The 25,191-nt window shown below is 52.3% G+C and overlaps 1 protein-coding gene across 4 annotated transcripts in view; it reads left to right on the top strand.

The window, feature by feature from the left end:
- Positions 1–6,967: 6,967 nt before the first annotated feature.
- The window catches only part of KLHL3 (kelch like family member 3), a 74,317-nt gene continuing 56,093 nt past the window's right edge, over positions 6,968–25,191 (top strand). For all 4 annotated transcript variants that reach the window (XM_029050785.1, XM_029050788.1, XM_029050787.1 and 1 more), the window contains exons 1-2: positions 6,968–7,365; positions 18,288–18,407. In XM_029050785.1, the coding sequence (XP_028906618.1) occupies positions 7,352–7,365; positions 18,288–18,407 (134 nt within the window). In that variant the 5' untranslated portion in view covers positions 6,968–7,351. The remainder of the gene's footprint in view (positions 7,366–18,287; positions 18,408–25,191) is intronic.

Genomic DNA, 25,191 nt, shown 5'->3' with positions numbered 1-25,191 from the left:
AAATACCATAAAAAAGTTTACCAGACACTAGTCTTCACAGAAAGTTCTGTACACACTCATGTACATGTGGAACTCCATTTTCTCTTCTTTTTTTGTGTTCTGTCAAATTACTCATTTCCTCTAAATAATTGATTGATTGATTAATTGAAAGGTGTGTTCCCACTAACCCACAAGTCCTGGATCACCTTCACAATATGCTTCCTCCACTCTTGAGTTTGAGCTGCAGAGTGCTGTTAGCAGAAACCCAGACACCGGGCCAACCTCATCCACCTCAAACGCATTTTCACTTGGGTTTAACTCTGCCCAGCAACATTATTTGTCCATCCTTATTTGCCCAATGCCTGCACCAGCTGTTTCAGACTTAAACTCTCTCCTCAAATCCTCTTTCCCATTGACCCCACAATCTCTTGTCCGTAATGACCTGGCCATGTACTTGATAAAATTGAAGTCATCAGTTTTCAAATACCATTAGTAAGCACTCAGTAAATACAATTGATTGATCAGGTGTGATCACCCCCAAGATCTTCCTTCCCTGTTCCTGCCCCCTCTTCAAATCTCCCATCTCTTTCCAGCAGTAGCTCAAGAGGACAATTCCTGCCCCTTTTCAAAATCCACCCCCAATCTGTGCACCCGACCCTATGCCTTCACACCTTATGAAACCACTTGTCCCCTCCCTTTTTCCCTCCCTGACCTCCATCTTCAACTGTTTACTTTCATATAGCTTCTTCTCTACTGTTTCCAAGATGTTCATGTATCCCCTAACCCTAAAAGACCTCTCCTTGACCCCATGGCTCCCTCCAGTTTTCACCCCATCGCCTTCCTACCATTCCTCCCCAAACTCCTTGAGTGTTCATTCATTCATTCAATAGTATTTATTGAGCGCTTACTATGTGCAGAGCACTGTACTAAGCGCTTGGGATGAACAAGTCGGCAACAGATAGAGACAGTCCCTGCCGTTTGACGGGCTTACAGTCTAATCGGGGGAGACGGACAGACAAGAACGATGGCAATAAACAGCGTCAAGGGGAAGAACATCTCGTAAAAACAATGGCAACTAAATAGAATCAAGGCAATGTACAATTCATTAACAAAATAAATAGGGTAACGAAAATATATACAGTTGAGCGGACAAGTACGGTGCTGTGGGGATGGGAAGGGAGAGGTGGAGGAGCAGAGGGAAAAGGGGAAAATGAGGCTTTAGCTGCGGAGAGGTAAAGGGGGGATGGCAGAGGGAGTAGAGGGGGAAGAGGAGCTCAGTCTGGGAACGCCTCTTGGAGGAGGTGATTTTTAAGTAGGGTTTTGAAGAGGGAAAGAGAATCAGTTTGGCGGAGGTGAGGAGGGAGGGCGTTCCAGGACCGCGGGAGGACGTGACCCAGGGGTCGACGGCGGGATAGGCGAGACCGAGGGACGGTGAGGAGGTGGGCGGCAGAGGAGCGGAGCGTGCGGGGTGGGCGGTAGAAAGAGAGAAGGGAGGAGAGGTAGGAAGGGGCAAAGTGATGGAGAGCCTTGAAGCCTAGAGTGAGGAGTTTTTGTTTGGAGCGGAGGTCGATAGGCAACCACTGGAGTTGTTTAAGAAGGGGAGTGACATGCCCAGATCGTTTCTGCAGGAAGATGAGCCGGGCAGCGGAGTGAAGAATAGACCAGAGCGGGGCGAGAGAGGAGGAAGGGAGGTCAGAGAGAAGGCTGACACAGTAGTCTAGCCGGGATATAACGAGAGCCCGTAATAGTAAGGTAGCCGTTTGGGTGGAGAGGAAAGGGCGGATCTTGGCGATATTGTAGAGGTGAAACCGGCAGGTCTTGGTAACGGATAGGATGTGTGGCGTGAACGAGAGGGACGAGTCAAGGATGACACCAAGATTGCGGGCCTGAGAGATGGGAAGGATGGTCGTGCCATCCACGGTGATAGAGAAGTCTGGGAGAGGACCGGGTTTGGGAGGGAAGATGAGGAGCTCAGTCTTGCTCATGTTGAGTTTTAGGTGGCAGGCCGACATCCAGGTGGAGACGTCCCGGAGGCAGGAGGAGATGCGAGCCTGAAGGGAGGGGGAGAGGACGGGGCGGAGATGTAGATCTGCGTGTCATCGGCGTAGAGATGGTAGTCAAAGCCGTGAGAGCGGATGAGTTCACCGAGGGAGTGAGTGTAAATGGAGAACAGAAGAGGGCCAAGAACTGACCCTTGAGGAACTCCAACAGTTAAAGGATGGGAGGGGGAGGAGGCTCCAGCGAAGGAGACCGAGAATGATCGGCCAGAGAGGTAAGAGGAGAAGCAGGAGAGGACAGAGTCCGTGAAGCCAAGGTGAGATAAGGTATGGAGGAGGAGGGGATGGTCGACAGTGTCAAAGGCAGCAGAGAGGTCAAGGAGGATCAGAATGGAGTAGGAGCCATTGGATTTGGCAAGAAGGAGGTCACGGGTGACCTTAGAGAGAGCAGTCTCGGTAGAGTGGAGGGGACGGAAGCCAGATTGGAGGGGGTCTAGGAGAGAATGGGAGTTAAGGAATTCTAGGCATCGATTGTAGACGACTCGTTCTAGGATTTTGGAAAGGAAGGGTAGTAGGGAGATAAGACGATAACTGGAGGGGGAAGTGGGGTCAAGAGCGGGTTTTTTTAGGATGGGGGAGACGTGGGCATGTTTGAAGGCAGAGGGGAAGGAGCCCTTGGAGATTGAGTGGTTAAAAATAGAAGTTAAGGAAGGGAGGAGGGCAGGGACGATGGTTTTAATAAGGTGAGAGGGAATGGGGTCCGAGGCGCAGGTGGAGGGGGTGGCACTTGTGAGGAGGGAGGAGATCTCCTCTGAGGATACTGCAGGGAAGGATGGAAAAGTAGGGGAGGGGGTTGGTGGGGGGGAGGGGAGAGGCAGAGGGGTGACTTTGGGGAGCTCAGACCTGATCGTGTTGATTTTCGTGAGGAAATAGGTGGCCAGATCATTGGGGGGGGAGAGATGGGGGAGGGGGAGGAACAGGGGGCCTAAGGAGAGAGTTAAAGGTCCGGAACAATCGGCGGGGGTGACGGGCATGGGTGTCGATGAGGGAGGAGAAGAAGCTTTGCCTGGCGGAGGAGAGGGCAGAGTTAAGGCAGGAAAGGATAAATTTGAAGTGTGTGAGGTCGGCTCGGTGCTTGGACTTTCGCCAGCAGCGCTCAGCAGCTCGAGCATAGGAGCGTAGGAGGCGGACGGAGGAGGTGATCCAGGGCTGTGGGTTAGTGGAGCGAGAGCGGCGGAGGGAAAAGGGGGCGAGAGAGTCGAGATGAGTAGAGAGGGTGGAGTTGAGAGCGGAGACCTGAACGTCGAGAGTGGGAAGAGAGGACAGGGCGGCGAGGTGAGGAGAGATGCTATTGGAAAGACGGATGGGATCGAGAGAGCGGAGGTCTCTGTGGGGCAGTAGCGAAGATTTGCAGGGGGAGGGAGTGTGAGAGATGAGGCAGGTGAGAAGGTTATGGTCAGAGAGAGGGATTTCAGAGTCGGTGAGGGAGGAGATAGTGCAGCGGTAGGAGATGACGAGATCGAGGGTGTGACCGAGTCGGTGAGTGGGCGCGGTATGGTGGAGGAGGAGGTCGGCAGAGTCGAGGAGGGATAGCAGGCGGGCGGCAGAGAAGTCGTCGGGTACATCCGTATGGATGTTGAAGTCTCCAAGGATCAGAGTGGGCAGAGAGAAGGAGAGAAGGAAGGTGAGAAAGGGGTCAAGGTGGTTGAAGAAGTCGGAGGTGGGACCGGGAGGGCGGTAGATGACGGCGACAAGTAACTGGAGTGGGTGGTAGAGGCGAATGATATGGGCTTCGAAGGAGGGGAAGGAGAGGGAGCGGGGGAGGAGGGATAGTGCGGAAGTGGCAACGGGGCGAGAGGAGGAAGCCGACGCCTCCTCCCTTACCGGTGAGTCTGGGGGAGTGGGAGAAGGAGAGGCCTCCGCTGGAGAGAGCGGCGGCGGAGACCGTGTCTTCGGGAGAGAGCCACATTTCCGAAAGGGCGAGGAGGAGGAGAGAGCGGGAGAGGTAAAGGTCATGGATGAAAGGTAGCTTGCCCGTAATAGAGCGGGGGTTCCAGAGGCCACACTTGAAAGTAGCTGTGGGTGCAAGGGGAGGAGGGGGGGAAGGGCGGGGGGGGGGTGGGGTTTGGATGGGAAGGAGGTGGCGGGGCCCTGGACGGGGAGAGGGGGATGAGGGGTGGCGGTGGGACAAGAGGACTGGATGGGGCATGGGTGGGGAAGAGAGAAGGGGGGAGGGGGTGAAGAGGGGGTTTGGTGGGGGGAAGAGTAGGGGGAGGGGGAGGGGGAGGGGATTGTCTTACACCTGCTACCTCGACTTCTCCTCTAATTCTCTCCTTGACCCTCTCCAATGTGGCTTCTGTCCCCTTCACTCCATGAAAACTGCCCTATCTAAAGTCACCAATGACCACCTTCATGCTAATTCAATGGCCTCTACTTCATCCTAATCCTCCTTGACTCCTCAGATGCCTTCAACACCATGGACAACCCCCTTCTCCTTGAAACATTATCTAAACTTGGCTTCATTGACACTGTCCTCTCTGGTTTCTCTTCCTATCTCTCTGGCTGCTCCTTCTCAGCCTCCCACCTTCTAACTGTTGGAGTCCCTCAAGGTTCTGGGTAATAATAATAATGTTGGTATTTGTTAAGCGCTTACTATGTGCCGAGCACTGTTCTAAGCGCTGGGGTAGACATAGGGGAATCAGGTTGTCCCACGTGGGGCTCACAGTCTTAATCCCCATTTTACAGATGAGGGAACTGAGGCACAGAGAAGTTAAGTGACTTGCCCACAGTCACACAGCCGACAAGTGGCAGAGCTGGGATTCGAACTCATGAGCCCTGACTCCAAAGCCCGTGCTCTTTCCCCTGAGCCACGCTGGTCCCCTTCTATTCTCCATCTACACCCACTCCCTTGGAAAACTCATTTTCTCACATGACTTCAACTATCATCTCTATGCAGATGATTCCCAGATCTCCCTCTCCAGCCCTGATCTCTCTCCTTCTCTGCAGTCTCATATTTCCTCTTGCCTTCATGACATCTCTACTTGGATGTTCCACTGACACAGACTTAAAATGTCCAAAACAGAACTCCTCATGTTCCTAATCAAACCCTCTCCTTCCCGACTTTCCCATCACTGTAGACGGCATCACCATCCTCCCTGTCTCACAAGCTCGTAACCTTGGCATTGTCCTTGATTTATCTCTCCTTCAACCTACATATTGTCTGTCACCAGATCCTGTTGGTTCCACCTTAACAACATGGCTAAATTCCTTCTTTCCTTTCCATCCCAACTGCTACCACATTAATCCAAGCTCTTATAATAATAATAATGGCATTTAAGTGCTTACTATGTGCAAAGCACTGTTCTAAGCACTGGGGTAGATACAAGGTAATGTATCTATCTTATCCTAGCCTGCCTCAACTACTGCATCAGCCTCCTTGTTGACCTCCCTGCCTCTCCATGCTTCACTCTGATGCCCAGATCATTTTCCTACAAAACTGCTCTGCCAATGTTTCCCCAGTCCTTAAGAACCTCCAGTCGTTACCCATCCATGTCTGCATCAAACAGAAACTCCTTACTATTGGCTTTAAAACACTCACTTTGTCCGCTCTTACCTTACTTTGATTTCCTACTACAACCCAGCCCACACGCTTCGTTGCTTTAATGCTCATCTGCTCCCTGTGCCTCGATTTCATATATCTCACTGGTGACCCCTGGCCCGCATCCCACATCTGGCCTGTAACTCCTTCCCTCTTTATATCAGACAGATGACCACTTTCCCTCCCCACCTTCAGAGCTTTATTAAAAGCACATCTCCAAGAGGCCTTCCCTGCAAGCCCCCATCTCCTCTTCTCCCACTCCTTCTGCATTGCCCTTGCATTTAGATTTGCATTCTTTATTCACCCCACCCTCAACGCCAAAGCACTTATGTACATATCCATAACTTATTTCTATTAATGTCCATCTCACCCTCTAGACTGTCAGCTGGTTATGGGCAGGGCATATGTCTACCAACTCTGTTATATTGTACTCTCTCCAATGCTTAGTTCAGTGCTCCGCACATAGTAAGCACTCAGTAAATGCAATCTGTTGATTGATTTTGTGAACATCCCTTCTGGGTTGGCTCGGCCCACACATTTTGTGATGTTGAGGTCCAGCAGGTCTCCTTTCAGCTTCATCTTACCAGACTGAAGAGTGCTAACAAAAGCTTCTCCCTCCCCCGTTCACCTGCCCTTGTCTTCTCGGTACCTTCTCCAGATCTCTCCAGTGCTTCCTCCAAGCCCCCTGTCCCAGACTGATATGGTTTAAAGCTGCCCTGAAAATGCCTACCAGCTCCCAAGGGCTATTGACGGTGCCCACGTCTGTCGCTGACCCAGAATTTCTTGGAATGGGTGGTGATGGTTACTGACCACTCCAGCCCCCCGTGTGAGCTAGAGAGCCAGGCCCAGCCCACCCTCGCCCAGTCCTAGGACATTAGCACCTGCACCTGGAAGGCTCACTTCTGCCATGTGCTGTGGGGAGGACCGTTGAGTCCAGCAGCCCCCTAGGACAGACACCACTGGTGCTCGTAATGCGCCCCTGGCTGAGACCCCCAGCAGGGAGGGTTTGAGCTTCGTCCAAGTAGATGGAAAGGGTGGCTGGGGGCGGAGGAGGAAAAGGGGTCCTGGCCCCAAGTTCCGGACAACCCTCAGGGGGAGGTCAGCCGACGGCCTGCCGGCCCCGGCCGGGGGGGAAAGAGGAACGATCGCCCGAGGTTCGAGGCCGGGGAGGGGCAAGTGCAGCGCTGGAGGTCCACCCCTCCTGCCTCCCCTGGGGCAAATGCGGACCGCTGTGGGAAGCCCCGGGGAGGATGCAGCCCAACCGGGGCGGCCGCTGCACACGTGGTTAGCGGAGCCCGGCCCCGGCTCCTAAGAGACCGGGGAGCGAGCTCGGGGCCGGGGGATGGGGGGGGAGGGGGTAGAGTAGGAGGAGGGAGAGAGGGAGGGAGGGGATGCTGCTTTTTGCTGGGAAAGGGCTGCAGGGAGCTCTGGGAAAAGCGCTTTCCGTCGCCGTTGACGGAGCAGCACGGCTGGCTCTCGGAGTCGGTCAGAGGAAGAACTCTGGTCCTCTGACATAGATCGAGGAAGACGGATCCCATTGCAGCCATGCTGAATCACTGACTCTGAGTCCGACCGGCCCCGGCTCCGAGCCCCAGCCCGCTCGGCCCCAGCTCCGATCCCCAGCCCAGCCGGGCCCCGGCTCCGAGCTCCATCCCAAGCCCGGCCCCGCTCATTCCCGCTGGCTGCCTGCGGATTGCCGAGGGGCCGGGCCAGGGGGGCTGGGAGGCCGGGACGCCCGGGTCCATGCAGAGTTCAATCTCCGCACCGGCTGCGCACAATGGAGGGTGAAAGGTATGGGTGTGTGTGTGTGTGTGCGCGCGCGTGTGCTATGCGGGTGTGTTTGTGCGCGCGTGCAGCTGTGCGTGCGTGCACGCGCTTCGGCCGGCCGTACCCCTGGGGGACTCCGTGAGGATGGGGCCTGAGGCAGAGTCCCGCCGACTCGGGCTGGATCCCCGTTCGGGCTTGTCCCCCCCGTCCCGCCGGATTCCGCCGAAAAGATCGCCCGCTGACAGCCTCGTCCTCCTCTCCACTGATCCTCCTCCTCTCCTTCTTCCCCTCTCTCTTTCCTCCTCTCCCTCCATCCTCCTCTCTGTCTTCCCCTCCCCCTTCCTCCTCCTCCTCTGTCTCCCCCTTCCTCTTCCCCTTCCCTCTCCTCCTCTGTCTCCCCCTTCCTCTTCCCCCTTCCTCCTCCTCCTCTGTCTCCCCCTTCCTCTTCCCCCTTCCTCCTCCTCCTCTGTCTCCCCCTTCCTCTTCCCCCTTCCTCCTCCTCCTCTGTCTCCTCTTCCTCTTCCCCTTCCTCCTCCTCCCTCTCTCCCCCTTCCTCTTCCCCCTTCCTCCTCCTCCTCTGTCTCCCCCTTCCTCTTCCCCCTTCCTCCTCCTCCTCTGTCTCCCCCTTCCTCTTCCCCCTTCCTCCTCCTCCTCTGTCTCCCCCTTCCTCTTCCCCCCTTCCTCCTCCTCCTCTGTCTCCCCCTTCCTCTTCCCCCTTCCTCCTCCTCCTCTGTCTCCCCCTTCCTCTTCCCCCTTCCTCCTCCTCCTCTGTCTCCCCCTTCCTCTTCCCCCTCCTCCTCCTCCTCTGTCTCCCCCTTCCTCTTCCCCCTTCCTCCTCCTCTGTCTCCCCCTTCCTCTTCCCCCTTCCTCCTCCTCTGTCTCCCCCTTCCTCTTCCCCCTTCCTCCTCCTCTGTCTCCCCCTTCCTCTTCCCCCTCCCCCTTCCTCCTCTTCTCTGTCTCCCCCTTCCTCCTCCCCCTTCCTCCTCCTCCCTGTCTCCCCCTTCCTCCTCCCCCTTCCTCCTCCTCCCTGTCTCCCCCTTCCTCTTCCCCCTTCCTCCTCCTCTCTGTCTCCCCCTTCCTTCTCCTCTCTGTCTCCTCTTCCTCTTCCCCTTCCCTCTTCCTCCCTACTCCTCTCCGACTTCGTCTCCATCCATCCTCCTCCTCCTCCTCCTAACCCTCTTCTCCTCCCTCCCTCTTCCTCCTCCTTTCCGTCTTCCCCCTCCCACTTCCTCCTCCTCTCCGTCCTCCCCTCCCTCTCTCGCTCTCCCTCTTCACTATGCGTCCTCTCTCCCTCCTCCTTTCTGTCTTCCCTCTCCATCCTCCCTCCTCCTCTCCATCTTCCCCCTTCCCTCGCTCTTCCTCCTCCTCCCGTCTTCCCCTCCCTTCCCCCTCCTCTCCTTCTTCCCTTCTCGTCCTCCCTCCCTCTTCCTCCTCTCCCCCTCCCTCTTCCTCCTCCTCTCTTTATTCTCCTCCCTCCCTCTTCCTCCTCCTCCTCGTCTTCCCCTTCCTTCCTCCCTTCCCCCCCCCCCCCGCCCCTCCATCTTCCCCTCCCTTCTCCTCTCTGTCTTCCCCTTCCTTCCTCCCTCCTTCCTCCTCTCCGTCTTCTCCTCCCTTCCGCCCCCCTCCATCTTCCCCTCCTCTCCGTCTTCTCCCTTTCTCCCTCCCTCCCTCCTCCTCTCCATTCTCTCTGTCCTCATTTCCCTTCTCAGCTGGCCAAACTGGGAAGCTGCTTCTGAATTTAGTAGTGAAGGGGTTTCCCTGGATGGAGCAGAAATTCACTTGGTTGGGATTTTGGAGGCATTAGTGGTTGTGGAATAAATTGCCCTCATTTGGAATAGCCCAGCTCGGTATTATTATTGTTGTAATTATTATTATAAATAATAATCCTTTCAATGTGGAGATTAGAGATTCCAAGTTCCTGAACAGGGTGTCAGGCAGGCAGGCAAGCCAAGGGGGTCAGATCAAGGAGTGAACGTGACAGCACGTTGACTGGATGTGACCGCAGATTGGGTGGATGTAAAGGCAGGTTAAGGAGAAAACGAAAGGGAGAGAGAGAGATCATTCCATATGGATCCTAGTGGGACCAGATTTTCCATGCCACTGCTGAACACTGGAGAAGTCCGAAGGAGGGGGCAGCAGACACCCCACCTCAAGCTGGGGGACATCTATGTGTGTCAAGGGGAGGGAGCACACCCTCAGGCTCTGTCCCCACCAACCCCACCCCAGAGGCCTGGGATGAGTCTGACACTGGGCTTCCCTCTGCTCTGCAATTAGAATTGGGAGAGAGAGAGTGAGTGTGTGTGTGTGTTCCCACACACCCACGTACACTTCCTAAGTCCAGAGTCCCAGATCAGGTTTATTTTCAAGTGAAGGTGTCTGGCTTTAATATATGTCTCCCCTGCTAGATTGTAAATACGTTGAGGGCAGGGATCCTGTCTACCTACTCTACTGTTACATTCTCGCAAGTGTCTGGTACAGGGCTCTGCACCCAGCAAGTGCTCAATTAATACAATGGATTGACTGGCATAGGGCTCTACCAGCCCAGAGTCAGTGAGCAGATCAGTTTCTCATAAAATCACTGGCCCGGTTCTGTTTTTCCGAGGCAGAGTGAGGCCTCCCCAAGTTGCCTCTTTAGCCCGATGACCAAAGAGTCGCTGAGCATTGTGGTCCTGCAGGGGATGCTGGGGAAGCTGGCCCTGGGGGGTTGGAGTCCAGGTGACTTAGCCTCCACGGTGAAAGTGGCTGGGCTCTGACTCAGTCGTTAAGCAGAGGCAGCCACCCCAGAGTCACGCGTTGCTGCTGGCTTCTCCAGCAAGCCAATTAAATGATGGAGAGATAGAGCTAATGTTCTCTGGGCACCCGAAATAACAGAACATAAGTCCCCGCAGAAACCACTTCTACAGTTGCTGTTTCTGTTTTGCCAATACCAGAGAACACGGAGAGTCCCTGCAGCCAACTTTGCTGATAGGGTGATAGCATGGCCTCCAGAAAGAGCCTGTGATCAATTAGCACTCCCTTTTGGAAATGTAAATTTGAAGTCTGGGTTTTATGGCAGGACTACATAGATGGTCTCTTTTTTTTTGATTTGTTGTTTAACTCAACTGATCAATGGCATTTACTGAGCACCTACTCTGTGCAGAACCCTGTATGCAGATCCCTGTACTAAGCATTGGGAGAGTATAATAGAATAAGTAGATATAGCCCCTGTCCTTAAGGATCTTACAATCTAGTTGAGGAGCCACACTAAAATAAATTATTGGTAGGGGCGGGATATGTACATGAGCATTACTAGGGATGGGGGGTGGGGAAAATCAACACTGAGAAGGCTTCCTGGAGATGTGACTTCAGAAGAGCTTTGAAGATGGGGAGAGTGCTGGTCTGTTGGATGTGAAGTGGGAGGGAGTTCCAGGCAGGAGGGGAGGGCATGAACAAGAATTTGACAGTGAGTAGGTTGGTGTTAGAAGAGCGAAGTGTGTGGGCTGGGTTGCAGAGGGAGAGGAGCTAGGATAGGAAGGAAAGAGATTGCTGATTGAGTGCCTTAAAGCTGATGGTTCCGAGTTTCTGTTTGATGTGGATGGGCAACCACTGGAGGTTCTTGAGTGGGGAGATGTGGAACAAATGTTTATTTTAGAAAAACGATCCAGACAGCAGAGTGAAGATTGGACTGGAGCAGGGAGAGACAAGAGGCAGGGAGGTCAGTGAGATGTTTGGACCATCTATTTTAGGCCACATTGGTGAAGCCCTCTCAGAAAGACCTCTAGTCATGTGGATTAGCAAGATGGGTACATGGCTTGCTGTGCTGGGTTGGAGGCAACAGGGAATTAAGCGGGTGCAGTTGCTGAGAAATTCCCCTCAGAAACATTCTCACCTGGGTCCTGATGAGGGAGCTGTAGCAAAGAGGCTCTTGATCTGAGAGAAACCAGAAATGACTGCTTTTTGCTAGGTTTGAGAGTCTTTGCACCAAGAGGGTAGAACCCCAGACTCTCCTGCTGGGGGTTTGATCCCCGGCAAAGCCATGCTGGTGCTGCAGTCAGCTTCCTGCCCCCCGCAGTTTTGACCATTCTGTCTCCACCCAAGCAATCAATTGTATTTATTGAGTGCTGGCTATGTGCAGAGCACTGTACTAAGCGCTTGGGAGAGTACAAGCAATGCACACCAACCATCCATCCATTTATGGGATTTATTAAGTATTCCTTCTATGGGCTGAGCAGTGTGTTCAGTTCAGTTTGAAGGTCCTGTTGGGAAGGAAGGGTTAGTTTTGAGATGTCGCACCTTTCCAGGGGGACCAGCTCCCCCCCAAGATAACTGCAGGGTTGTGAATAAAATATTAGAGAGTACTCCAGACAATACTGGCCTCAATTAGAAATTGATGAGGAGCCCCTGCGTGGTAGGTGTGGCTGACCACCTGGGAACTGACCTGAGCTCTCACTGTAGGGACCAGTTGTGCACGGTGGCAAAGATGATGCAAGTTTTATGTTGCAAGAGACTCATTTGAATGGTCATGCCAAGCGTGTGTAACATGCCAGTGCCCGGCAAGCCTGCACGGTAGAGGCGGCTGGCAGAGAAGAAAGTGGCCAACATTGCTCTGCCCTCTGGGTGGGGCTCACGTGAACTTGGGGGAATAAAATACCTTCTCCCAGCCGAGACCCAAATACCCACCAGCATCGCTTGCGGACAGGGGTAGGGGGAAGGAGTCACTTGGAGTCCTGGATTACAGATGCAATCCCCATCCTGGAGAGAGAATGCGTGGGGGTAGAGGGAGGAGGGTAGGGGAGGGGAGGGGCAGGCATTACAGGTTGGAGGGAGAAGAGAATAAGGAGATGGCAGTGTGTGGGAGAAAGTAGTAGCAGTAAGTCATAGTAAGTAATGATGATTATGGTTTTTGCTAAGCACATACTATGTGTCTAGTGCTGTTCTAAGCACTGGGGTTAATCAGGTCAGACTCAGTCCCTGCCCCACATGGGGCTCCCACTTTCAGTGGATGTGGATGGAGGGCTGCAGGTGGCTGTGAGTATCTAAAGAAGCAGCGTGGCTAGAGAAGCAGCGTGGCTCAGTGGAAAGAGCCTGGACTTGGGAGTCAGAGGTCATGAGTTCAAATCCCGGCTCTGCCACTTGTCAGCTGTGTGACTATGGGCAAGTCACTTAACTTCTCTGTGCCTCAGTTACCTCATCTGTAAAATGGGGATTAACTGTGAGCCTCACGTGGGACAACCTGATTATCCTGTATCTACCCCAGCGCTTAGAACAGTGCTCGGCACATAGTAAGCGCTTAACAAATACCAACATTATTATTATTATTATTAAAGAACCCCCTGCTTAGATGCAAGATTGGGGAGGCCTTCTGGGATTGGCCACAATCTCCTTCCCCCCTCGTTGGGCCCCCAGGGCCAGGTTTGGAGGGTGGCTTACCGCTCTCTGACCCCGGTCTGAAGCCAGGTCAGCTTTTAGTCTAGACATAGGGCCGAGGCCGGGTCTCCACCCCCACCCCCCCCATTCCGGCCACAAGTATCCTGGAGGGTTCCTCTGCTGGAGATTCCTGCCCCTACTCCCAAGAACAGCAAGAATATGCTGCCCATCTGATGCAGGAAAATGAACATAGTCGCATCCATTCCTAAGGGTTCTTGGGTACCATGGCGATGAAGTCTGTATGTACAAATGCTCATGTGCGCACAGGGGTAATGTGTGGGCACAGATGAAATTGAATGGACTTCATCAAAATGGCAGTTGCTTTGCTCTCTCTCCTCCTTTGCAGAACTCTGTAGGTCTCGTCAAAGACCCACATAAACCCTGGTAGCCTGAGACCCCCGTGCCCTCCCTCCCCCATGGCATAACCAACTGTCGCACCCTAGGGGGGCAGTGTCAGGCCTGGTGGAGGTCGGGCCCAGCCAGCCTCAGAAGCAGCATGGGGCCCAGCCAGTCTGTGGCTTCCCTCGCTTTCAGTCCTCCAATGGTGGTCATCGTAGAGTGGCCCCTTGGTTCCCAGGTGATGTGGCCCCTAGCAGGATGGCTTCAGACAGTGTCTTTGAAAGACACTTGTACACCAGACCCTCAAAAATACAGTGGTGCCTCTTCTCTGACCCCTGCCATTTGGGGGAGCATTGCTCAGATGCCAATGGTAAAGAGGGTTAAGATGTGGCCTACTGCCAGAGGGACATTGTTTTTGCAATATTGAGGCTGGTTTGCACTGAGCCATCCGCGCTTTGTGGCCTTCCCTGCTGCCACCAGTTTCTTTTCCGTACAGTTGTCTCCTGGGCAGGGCCCCCCGCCGGCTCTACCCGGGAAATATCACAATTGGATCTAACCTGGGGAAGCAGAGCCCGAAAGCTTTAGAGCACGACTTGTTCTGTGCTGACCTGCTGGATGCAGCCAAGTCTGGGAAGGAGCAGCACCAAGCAGCAGTGAAGGCATTTCCCTGGGGCATTTCATCTGCCACCATGGTTTTGCGAGCACCAAGATGTTTAGTGCTTTGGGGAACACCTGACTGCAGATATGGTTGAAAATGTTTCTACCAGTGGGTCCTTTTCCATAGAAATTGAGGGAGGGTAGAAATGTCAGCCAACACAGTTTGCTGTTTGGGCCACTGTTTGATTAGCTCCAGACTTTCCATTTCGGAAAGAGTCACTGGGGAAAAAACTAACCTGAAAGACTACCGCTACCAGAATTAGATTGTTAGGTCATGTCTTAATGGAGCATTTAGATTGTTTGGAAGCAGCGTGACCTGGTGGAAAGAGCATGGGCCTGGGAGTCAGAGGACTTGGGTTAATAATAATTATGGTATTTGTTAAGCACTTACTATGTGCCATGCACTGTAGTAAGCACTGGGGTGGATACAAGCAAATCAGGTTGGACACAGTCCCTTTCCCACATGGGGCTTACAGTGTCAATCCCCATTTTACAGATGAGGTAACTGAGGCCCAGAGAAGTGAAGTGACTTGCCCAAGGTCACAGAGCAGACAATTGGCAGACCAGTATTAGAACCCGTGACCTTCTGACTCCCAAGCCTATGCTCTATCCACTACACCAAGAGTCGTGTGGGATAGCGACTAAGTCCAACCTGATTATCTCGTCACTTCTCCAGCATTTAGCACAGTGCTTGGCACATATTAAGTGGTTAACAAGTATCACAGTTACTACTAAGTTTGTGCAGTATCTCTCCGTTCAAAGCTTTGCAGTTTCTCTCTGGTGAGTGGAGCTCTTGCCCACCCGATTCTTCAGCTTCAACCCTTCTTTGACTGAGTGGGAGAATTTAAGGGAGATTGGCTATAGCTGACCCACCCCCTCGCCCCCTTAAGGAGTTGGTGGGAGAGTCTCAATTAATCATTGGTATTTGTTGAGCACTTACTGTGTGCAGAGCAGGGTAGTAGGTGCTTGTGAGAGTACAATATAATTGGTAGACATGATCCCTGTCCTCAAGGAGTTAACAGTCTACTGGAGGAGGTAGATATTAAAATGCAGGTAGGGGAAACAGCAGAGTTTAAGGATATGTATATAATAACGATGATATCTGTTAAGCGCCTAAGGGTTATGGGGTGAGTATATCAAAGTGTTAATGGGTTCAGACCCACGTGCTTAGACGATGCAGAAGGGAGAGCAAATACAGTGGGGAAATGAGGGGTTAGTCAGGAAATCTTGGAGGAGATATGATTTTAATAGGCCACTGTGTTGATGACCAAAAGGAGTGAAGGCTGTAGGCCTTGGCAAAGTTGGTGGCGGTGGTTTAGGCTGTGGCCCTTGGCCGTAGTTGGTGGCAGCAGGGCAGGCTGGGGCCAGTAGATGCAGAGCTACCCTTTGGCACTTTGATCTTGGACCTGATGGCTCTGGCCACCATAACTTCTACCTCATTTTCCTCCCTTCCCCCCTTCTTTTTTCTCCTGCCTGGCACAAACTTATCCAACATCTCCCCCCCTCACCACTCACCCCTGGGTCTTGTTTCTGTTGTCGTCACCTCAGCACTCAGTTCTCTCAGGTCTGCAGGCCGTGGACACTAGGTAAATGATGGATGGTTGGATGCAGCGGCTTGTCTGGCTATCAAGGACGGTCACTGAGGTTGCTTTTGACTCAACAGGGGTCCTCTTCCTTATCCCTTCTGCCCAGCTCAGTGTGTCACCCCCCACCTTTGCCGGCTGCCCCGAGGGATTGGTCTCTGCCCTGCATAGAGAACCCTGGGTTCTTAGCAGCCCTCAATCCTGGGCAGGATTCCATCAGGTGTGGGTCCAATCTGGGTTCTTCCTCCTAGCAGTCTTCTTGTTGCTGGGCTTCAGGGCCTGCTCCCAGGCTGGGCTCGGTCTAGGAAATTCAGAGCCTGGGGCTAACCTGACTTGTGGACCCCTCATGCTCAATGTGATGCCTGATGACATCCCCCACACCCCGTCCACTGATGACGAATGTGCTGCAGCACAATTGTATCATAGTGCTATGCCATACCACGACCCCACCCAGGTTGGTGATGGAGTTGGAACTTGTGGCTGACTTGGTTTTATGCAGGTGCTCAGCCAGGCAACTGGGGCAGGGTGGCATATTTCTGAGGGGATTGCACAGGGAACAGGAACCAGGAGGGCAGGGCCCTTCTGTCCCAGGAAGGAAAAGGGAAGGTTTGGGTGCTGCTCTGGACCCAGAGTTGTCAAGCAGCATTTCCTACTGCACTCCTCTTCTCCTCTCTCCTCCCTCTCCAAGCTTCGCTATAAAGCTTGTATCCCTGAGGGTACAGAAGGCTGGTGGGTGGGGGCCGAGCTGGTGCGGGGAAAGGAAAAGCGGGCTAAGAACCTCTGGGGAGAGAGACCCTGGCCCTCACTGAGCACTGCTCAGTGACATCCTCCTTGCAGGTTCTTAGTTCTAGCGTCTCAGGACTGAGGCTCATCATTTCTGTGGGACACTCCAGGATCACATACATCTCAAAGTACAGAAGCTTCTGTTCCTGAAACCCCTTCTGTGGGGCTTAGTGAGTGATTAACAAAATATGAAAAAAATGTGAGAGATGGAGTAAAGGAGATTTCTGGAAATTTACAGCCTTGCTGCATCTGCCTTCCCAGACTAAGCCCCGCTTTTCCTTTGCTCCTCCTCCCCTCCCCATCGCCCCGACTCCCTCCCTCTGCTCTACACCCCTCCCCGCCCCATAGCACTTGAGTATATATGTACATATTTATTGTTCTATTTATTTATGATGTGGATATATCTATAATTCTATTTATATTGATGCAATTGATTCTTGTTTACTTGTTTTGATGTCTGTCTCCCCATTGTCTCTGTTGCTGAATTGTACTTTCCAAGCACTTAGTATAGTGCTCTGCACACAGTAAGTGCTCAATAAATACTATTGCATTGTACTGAATGAATGGATCTGCTCCCTCCTCTCCTACAGTTTCACCCAGACTCCACCTTCCTTGAGTCATTAATAGAAGCCATAAAATTGTGGTTTTTAATTTACTACTTTGTGGCCTATTGTTGATAATAATAATAATAGTAGTGTGTAAGTGAAAAAGAAATTAGAAAAAGGACCTCCAACAAGCTTTCCTAATTTAATTCCCACCACTCTAAGCCACATAAACCCAACAGCCACCTCTAACACTTACATATTTAGGTACAAGTATTATTAAAACTCATATATTTTTGCTCATATATTTTTCATTTCAGATTAAAGTTCCGTGTTTTCCCAAACAAACCTCTCACTCCCTGTCCTTTGCTCTGGCCTCTCCCATTTCCAAATCCATTCCTCTCTTCATCCCCTGACTGTAACTCCTTCTCCCTCAAATCTTCCAGATCACAGTTCTCTCAGTGCCCAGCTTCAAAACCCTTTGAAACACACAGAGACACCCTCTAAATGGCTTCTGATAATATTGTTTGTTAAAAACTTGCTGTATTCAAGCACTGTATTAGGCACTGGGGAAGATACAAGATAGCTATTTGGGTTATTAGTGATGGTGGTGGTACTTGTATGGGGGTAAGTGAGGGTGGGGGTTCTTGGGACTGTGGCTGGAGGCAGGGGAGCCCTACACGGGCACTCAGAAACCCTATGGCAGGGGGCTGGGCCTGGGAGATGCTGGTGGTGGTGGGTGGGAAATGATGGAGGCAGCAGCATCAAAGGCACATCAGGCTGTGGTACCCTGTGGGAGGTGAAGCCTGGAGGCAGAAGGCAGAAGTGGAAGGAGGAGGAGTAGTGACACCGCTCTTGCTGGGATTTCTTATAGCAGTAATGTAATGTCCAAAGTCAGGGGTGGAGGGGGGCTTCTGAATCCCAGCAGGCCCCTTGAGCCCCTGTGATCACCGGGCTCTCAGCACTGACTTGAGCGAGCTGCGCTGCAGCCGATGACACTTAATGTTGCCTTGTGTTGCTCTGCCTAGACTCAGGTGGGGTGATGCGGGGGAGCCGAGGGCTGTGGGGAACTGTACTCCAGAAGAGAGGAGGCCTTTAGACTCCCAGCCTTGCTTGACTCCTTTGGGGTTTCCAGCTTGCCTGTTTGGGGCTCTTTCTGGGGGGTTTTGTGGGCAGGTCATCTGAGGCCTGATTTTTCCCACTGCCATTGCCTCTTTTTGGGGGCAAAAAGAGTTCTCTGGCTCCTGCAGGAGTTTGGGTGGCTGGCAGCCTGGGCCCATGGCTTCTGCCAGTTGGGTTTAGAGTTTGGGGGGATGTGGTATGGAAAACACTTTTGGACTCAAACTGATGAAACTGACTTCCCTAAGAGTCCCTCTTCCGCAGCCCTAGAAGGTAGCAGTTTGCCCCAGATGAGTGAATTTCTGTTGTTTAGCTTGTGAGTGGGCAGGCTGACCTAGCCTTTGACTGAATTCTGGTCCAACCGGGGTCCAACCCGGGTGGGCTGTAGTGACTGGTATGGAGAGTCAAAGCTTGATTCAATAAGAGGAATGGAGGATCGAGTGGCTAAACCGTGCTTTCCCCCTCTACCCTCCCAATCCCTACCCATCCCTCCCATTTCTCCCGTCTCTGTTTACAGCAACAAGCCGACATCCCAGTCCCCAGTGGGAGCGGAGCATGAAGGGAAGGAGCAGCGGACGGTTACGGTCAATGCGGCGCACATGGGAAAGGCTTTCCGGGTTATGAATGAACTGAGGAGGTACCGTTCCTATTTCACATTTGCCCCCATCCCTGGCCCTTGGCCTCCAGCCTCTCCCCTGGGCAGAAGCATCTGCTTGGAGCAGTTGGTTAGTGGGTGCCCACGCTATTGGGAAATGGTGCCCATTAGAGACCGCCCCCCCCCCCCCCCCCCCCCCGCCCACCTTCCTGGCTGACGCAGCCCGCTTGTCCTCCAGCTGGGCTCTGATCGAGAACAGACTCCTGCAGGTGGGGAGCCTCTCCCCCTCGGTTTCCGGAACACCTTATACTCCCATCCCCACACGCAACAGCTCTTACCCTCCTGAGACTTCTGTTCTTCCCTGGCCTTCCGGCCGCTGCCTGCGGGGAGGGCAGAGACAGCGTCGTCAAGACACCCACACTTGACTGACGGGAAATTCTGGTGCCAAGAATGCCTTGGCCACATCCCTCATTGCCCCACCTACCTCTGCCACCTGAACTCTGCCAGCAATACGGCTTCATGAGTGGTGTCTCGCAACTTAGCTGCACTTTAATCCTGGGAGGGATGAAATCCGGCCTCTCTTCAGTTGACACAAGGTGCTGCAATCTGGGTGGTGGTGGCCTGAGCAGCAGAGCCATGGCCCTCTGTGTGCACTTGCTTTTTTGTGTGCTTCTCTCTCTCTCTGCCTTCCCAAGTGTGCATGTGCCTTTGCCAGTGATTTGTCAGGATCTGTGCTGGAGTTGTCCACTTTGCTGAATGCCCTAGAAGGGTCTTTAGTCAGTCACCTTCACTGACGGCACAGGCTCGGCAGGCAGAATTGGGACTAAAGCCCAGGTCTGCTGATTCCCAGAGCAGGGTTCCTTCCACTCGATTCGCAGCAGGGCACATTACGGGGCCCCTCTCGGTGTGGGGTGAGGGTGTGTAAGAGAGAGAGAGAGAGAGAGAGAGAAACCCTCTGGCTAGGTCAGAACTGCCTATTTTTTCCTGCTCTGACTCTGGGCACAGGGCCAAGAGCTCATTTTCCTGGCTGCCTTGGCCTGGTAATAATAATAATAATGCCTCGGTTACCTCATCTATAAAATGGGGATTAAGATTGTGAGCCCCATATGGGTCATGGACTGTGCCTAACCTGATTATAGTGCATCTACCCCAGTGCTTAGTGCAATGGCTGGCACATAAGAAATGCTTAGCAAAATACCATTAAAAAAAAAAGGGTCCTGGCAGTGCAGGGCAGAGCAGGGCATAGGGCTGGGTGGTGGGGACATCTGGCTTCTGTCCTCAAGGAATTGCTGCAGTCAAAAGTGTTGGTTTGCTCTACTCTTTGTTACCCAGATGACAAAATGACCGCCCCCACTCCAAATCCTCCCAACCCTAATCTGGCTCCTCAAAATCTGATGACCAGGTGTGGCCTAACCTCCTTCTCCATGAAAACTTTAACCAGAGTGGCTGCTGACAAGCCGCTGGGGGCTGCTGTAAGCCTCCCCTCCCTTCCTCTCCTCCCCTCTCTATCCACTCCCCTTCCTTCTCCTCTCCTCCTCTCTCCTCTTCTCCCTTCCCCTCCCCTCTCTTCTTCTACTGTCTCCTCCTCTCCCTTCTCCCTTCCCCTCTGTGAGCCATTCCCTGGTGCCCCGGTCTGTCCGGCTCTCAGTGCGGTTCCTCTTTCAGTCTCTCTTTTTTGGATCTCCAGAAAGGGTTAGTGAGGGTGTCACCTCTTGCTTCTGCATGGGGATTCCCCTTCTTCTCCTCATGAGACCAATTCATCAATCCCACAACACTTGTGTATATTTGTATGTATTTATTATTCTATTTATTTAATGAATGATGTGTATATATCTATAATTCTATTTATTTTGATGGTACTGATGTCTTTCTACTTGTTTAGTTGTCTGTCTCCCCCATCTAGACTGAGAGTCCGTTGTTGGGTAGGGATTGTCTCTATCTGTTGCCGAATTGTACTTTCCAAGTGCTTAGTACAGTGCTCTGCGGACAGTAAGCGCTCAATAAATATGATTGAATGAATGAATCAATCTATCAATCATATTTACTGAGCACTTACTGTGGGCAGAGGACTATATACTAAGTGCTTAGGAGAGTACAATATACTAGAGTTGATAGGCACATTCCCTGCCCACAATAAGCTTACCAGTCTTGAGGGGAAGACAGTCATTGATATAAATAAATAAAATATATATATATATACACACACACACACATATACTGATCCCCTCTCAGTACCGCACCTGGAGAGTTTCCAGTACTCTATCAACTCTTTCAATCTCGGCTTTGGGAGGGAAAGGAGAGGCATACCCATTTAATTCCTGGCTTGGGCAGTGGCTATTGAGTGGAAGGCAATCTGCTTGCTACAAGTCAAACCCACCTGTGCTGGGCAGCAGCAGTGTGGTAGAGAGTCAATGGTGGAGACTCAAGTTTACCATGCGGAAGAAGACAGTGGTAAAACACTTCCATATTTTTACCAAAAAAACACTATAGATACACTATCAGAACGATTGTAGATGGAGGTGGGGCATTCTGGGAGAGATGGGTCCATGGAGTCGCTATGGGTCAGAAATGGCCCAACAGCATAAGACAAGACAAGACATATACTGTGGGGCTGAGGGACGGGTGAATTAAGGGAGCAAATCCAAGTGCAAGGGGGATGCAGAAGGGAAAGGGAGAAACAAAAATGAAGGATGGGGAAGGCCTCTTGCAGGAGATGTGCTTTTAATAAGATTTGGAAGGTGAGGAGTGATCATCTGTTGCATAAGAAGAGGGAGGACGTTCCAAGCTGAAGGCAGGATGTGGGCAAGAGATTGGTGGTGGGATAGATGAGATCAAGGTATAGTGAGTAGGTTGGCATTAGAGGAATGAATTGTGTGGGCTGGGTTGTAGTAGGAAAGCAGTGAGGTAAGGCAGGAAGGGCAAGGTGATTAAGTCCTTTAAAGCTGATGGTAAGGAGTTTCTGTTTGATGTGGAGGTGGATGAGTGGGGAAATATAGACTGAATGGTTTTGTAGAAAAATGAGCTGGGCAGCAGAGTGAAGTATAGAATGGAGTGGGGAGAGACAGGAGGCAGGGAGGTCAGAGAGGAGGCTGATGCAGTAATCGAGGATAGGGTAAGTGCTTGGATTAACATAGTAACCATTTGAATGGGGAGGAAAAGGCAGATTTTAGCAATGTTGTGAAGGTTGAACTCACAGGATTTGATGAAAGATTGAATATGTGAGTTGAATGAGTGAAACGAGTCGAGGATAATGCCAAGGTTATAGGCTTGTGAGACAGAGAGGATGGCGAGGCTGTCTATACTGCTAGGAAAGTCTGGGAGAGGACAGGGTTTGGATGGGGAGATAAGGAGTTCTGTTTCAGATGTGTTAAATTTGAGTTGATGGTGGGACATCCAAGTAGAGATGTCCTGAAGGCAAGAAGAAATGCTAGACTGCAGAGAAGTAAGATCAGGGCTAGAGATGCAGATTTGGGAGTCATCTGCATAGAATGGTAGTTGAAGCCATGGGAGCTTATGAGTTCTCCAAGGGAGTGGGTGTAGATGGGGAATGGAAGGTGACCCAGAACTGAACCTTGAGGAACTCCCACATTTAAGGTGTGGGAGGCAGTAGAGGAGCCCGTAAAAGAGATTGAAAAGGAGTGGCCAGAGAGATAGGAGAACTAGGAAAGGACAATGTCAGTGAAACCAAGGTTGGATAATGTTGGATGAGGGGATGGTCAACAGTGTTGAAAGTGGCTGAGAGGTTGAGGGGGATTAGGATGGAGTAGTGGCTGCTGGATTTGGCAAGAAGATCATTTGTGACCTTGGAATGAAAGGGACAGAAGCCAGATTGGAGAGGGTCAAGGAGAGAATTGGAGGAGGGGAAATGGAGATAGTGGGTGTAGACAACTCGCAAGGGAAGGTTGTTTTAGGACAGGGGAGACTTGAGCATGTTGGAAAGCAGTGAGGAAGAAGCCAATGAAGAATGAGCTGTTGAAGATAGCAGTCAGGGAGGGAAAAAGGGAGGGGGCAAGTACTTAGATAAGATGTGACTGGATGAGGTCAGAGGCGCAGCTAGAGGGGGTGGATTTTGAGAAGAGGTGGGAGATCTCTTTAGATACTGCTGGGAAAGTTGGGAGAATGAAGGGGCAGGAGAAGGGAGAGCCTCGAGAGGAGCAGAAGAGATTTTTGGGAGATCATGCCTGATGGTTTCAATTTTCTCAATAAAATATGTGGCCAGGTCATTAGGGGCAAGAGGTGGGGGAGGTGGGGAGCAAGAGATTTGAGGGGACAGTTAAAGGTCTGAAACAACTGGCCAGGGCGAGGGGGATGAGATGTCCAAACACTGCTTCAGGAGCGGAGGTTTTCATTTGTTGTACCACGCAACTCGCTTCCTGAACACCAGATGATTTAATGCTTTTTCCCTGGGCCTCTGGTTTTTGTGAAGGTTTCCAGAACTGGGAAAGGAGAGGAGAGGTCAGGAGAAGGAGAAGGAATCCCCAGGACAGACTTTGTGTTGGGTGTCTCCCAATTTAGAGGTCCTCAACACTCCAGAATTGATTGCCTGACCAGTGTGATGATGGCCAGCTATCCTGGTTTCACTGCCTTCATTAGTCTCTTCCTCCAGTCTCCTCAGTTTTCTCATTCTTTGGGCTGAAAATTATTCTTGGTTCTGGCTGTAAGTTCCATGGGAGACCGAAGTCATCTGTAGCTCCAGTCACCATTCACCAGCTGTAGTGATGTGCTTAGTACAGTGCTCTGCACACAGTAAGAGCTCAATAAATGTGATTGAATGAATTGATACAACCAATTTTTGGGCACATACAGTGCACCGTGATGGCCCACAGATCATTTTTGAGCTGGAAGGAGCCCCGGGTAGGTCCCTATCTGACCCCAGCTCCCGGAACTGCCCATGATAAAATCCCTGGAGACTGAGGAGCATCAGTCCGGTTCTCAGACTTCTCTGGGCCAAAGCCTTGGTATCCCGCTCTTGCATTCCCGCCAGCGGGTCCTTCCATGGGTCCAGCCACCTGCTCCCTGTCCACAATCTGAGGCCCTTCCTTTGAGCTTAAGCTCCAGACCTCCCAGAGGTGGAACCTGGAGGGGCCCCATGGAGACATCTTTGCAGCCAGGCCATGGCAGGGGCGAGAAGAGGCCAAAAGCGAGAGGAGCTCTGTGGCACCCTGGGCTCAGTGTGAAGCATGGTTGCTTCTCACCCGAGAGAAGCCAGCAACCCTGTTGTCTCGCATGGAAGCCTTTCCAGGTGGTCTGTTTGTCTGACAGCCATGAGGCTGACTGGAAGCTTGAGGATGCCTCAGCCCCTTTGCCATTGGTGGTTTTCTCCCCATGGCAAATGGCATTGGCCCAAGTGCATGTGGCCTCTGCCATTTCTGAGCCTCACATCCATGAGCCTCCTCTTGGACTTCCGAGGACGGGCAAAGGAGAGGCTGGTTTCTGGCTGGTTTCATGCCCCCACCTCATGCCCAACCCTACTCTCATTTCAATGTCCCTCCCAGTCTGGGCTCGACCTGGGTGCGAGGACTGAACCTCCCAGGTGAGATGCCACTCTCACTCCAGGCATGTGGAGAAAGCCAAGCTGAAAACATGTAGCATCCTTGGCCAGTTTGACTTTTGCTGACTGGTGGCAGCCTGATTTTGGGCAGCTGCGTGAATGAGGGGAGAAAGAGCCAAGCACCAGATTGCGCGAGGCACAAAGAGAAGAGGAGCCGGGCGGGGGCTGCCCGTCCCCAAGAGGTTGGGGTCTGGACTTGCCTTCCCTCACTGGTATCATCCGTGTTGTAGCAGCACTTATATATCCAAGCTGAAGGTAGTGCAAAGTTGGTGCATTGGGCTGTACACGGAGCCCAGAGGACCTTGCTTTGAAGGACCAGGGTATGTCCTTGTCCTCACCAGAGACAGGCTATTTGGTCTAGGCCTGTCCATAGGGGCAAGGCTGCCCTCAGGCACTGTCACCTCCTTCCCCCCCCCCCCCCCCCCGTCCTTTCCACATCCCAATCAGGTCCCCCTCATCACCACAATTCTTTCTCTTCCACCTCTTACCCAGGCTGATGGAGGAGCTCTCTGACTCTGATGGCTGCTGGCTTCAGTTGTTGAGTCTCAGTTCACTAAACCTTTTCTCCCTTCCATCTATGCCACTATGCTTCCTACTCGGGATAGTGGTTCCTGTCCATGAGAGTGAAGATCCGGCTCTGTACCAAAGCCCTTCTCTGGGTGGGGCAGGGATCAGCCAAGTGCAGAGGACCCAGACTTGGCATTCCCAGGCTACTTGTGTCCCTGTCTTGTTTTTGGGGAGGGTGTGTACCTAGCTGAGCGGGTCCTTCTGGAGAATCACCCCAGCTGTAGATGGGTTACTTTCTTGGGGATAGTTCTGTGAGGGTCAGGTGCTTAGTACAGTGTTTTACACATAGTAATTGCTCAACAAATCTCACTGATTTGTGAGTGCTCCAGACCTGAGGTGCCCTGGGGGTGGTTTCCCCACTACTGTCACTCCCCCTGGGGGTGGGGGAGATTTTGGTCAGGAGCCAGAGGCGTCTGGGCTGCTGGGCCTCACAGCCCTCAAGTACTTTAGAGCTGCTGTTTTTCTTTGTTCTGAATGACTTCTGGCACTTGAGGAAATGGCTTCGAGGAGCCTTTAGATGGAGGGTGTAGTTTTTCCACAGGAGAGCTGTGGTGAAGGCACCTGTCCAGGAGAGGGGGAACCACCTCACCCAACTGTGCTACGTAGGTAATAAAATGTCAGTGAATTCCTGGGTTTCCTGGACATAGAGGTCTTGAACTGGACTCACCTCATTTTGAACATCTCAATTTAATGGCATTTGATTGATTT

This window comes from Ornithorhynchus anatinus, chromosome X1 (assembly GCF_004115215.2).
Source record: "Ornithorhynchus anatinus isolate Pmale09 chromosome X1, mOrnAna1.pri.v4, whole genome shotgun sequence".
Lineage (NCBI taxonomy): Eukaryota > Metazoa > Chordata > Mammalia > Monotremata > Ornithorhynchidae > Ornithorhynchus > Ornithorhynchus anatinus.
This window is presented reverse-complemented; position numbering and strand designations above follow the sequence as displayed.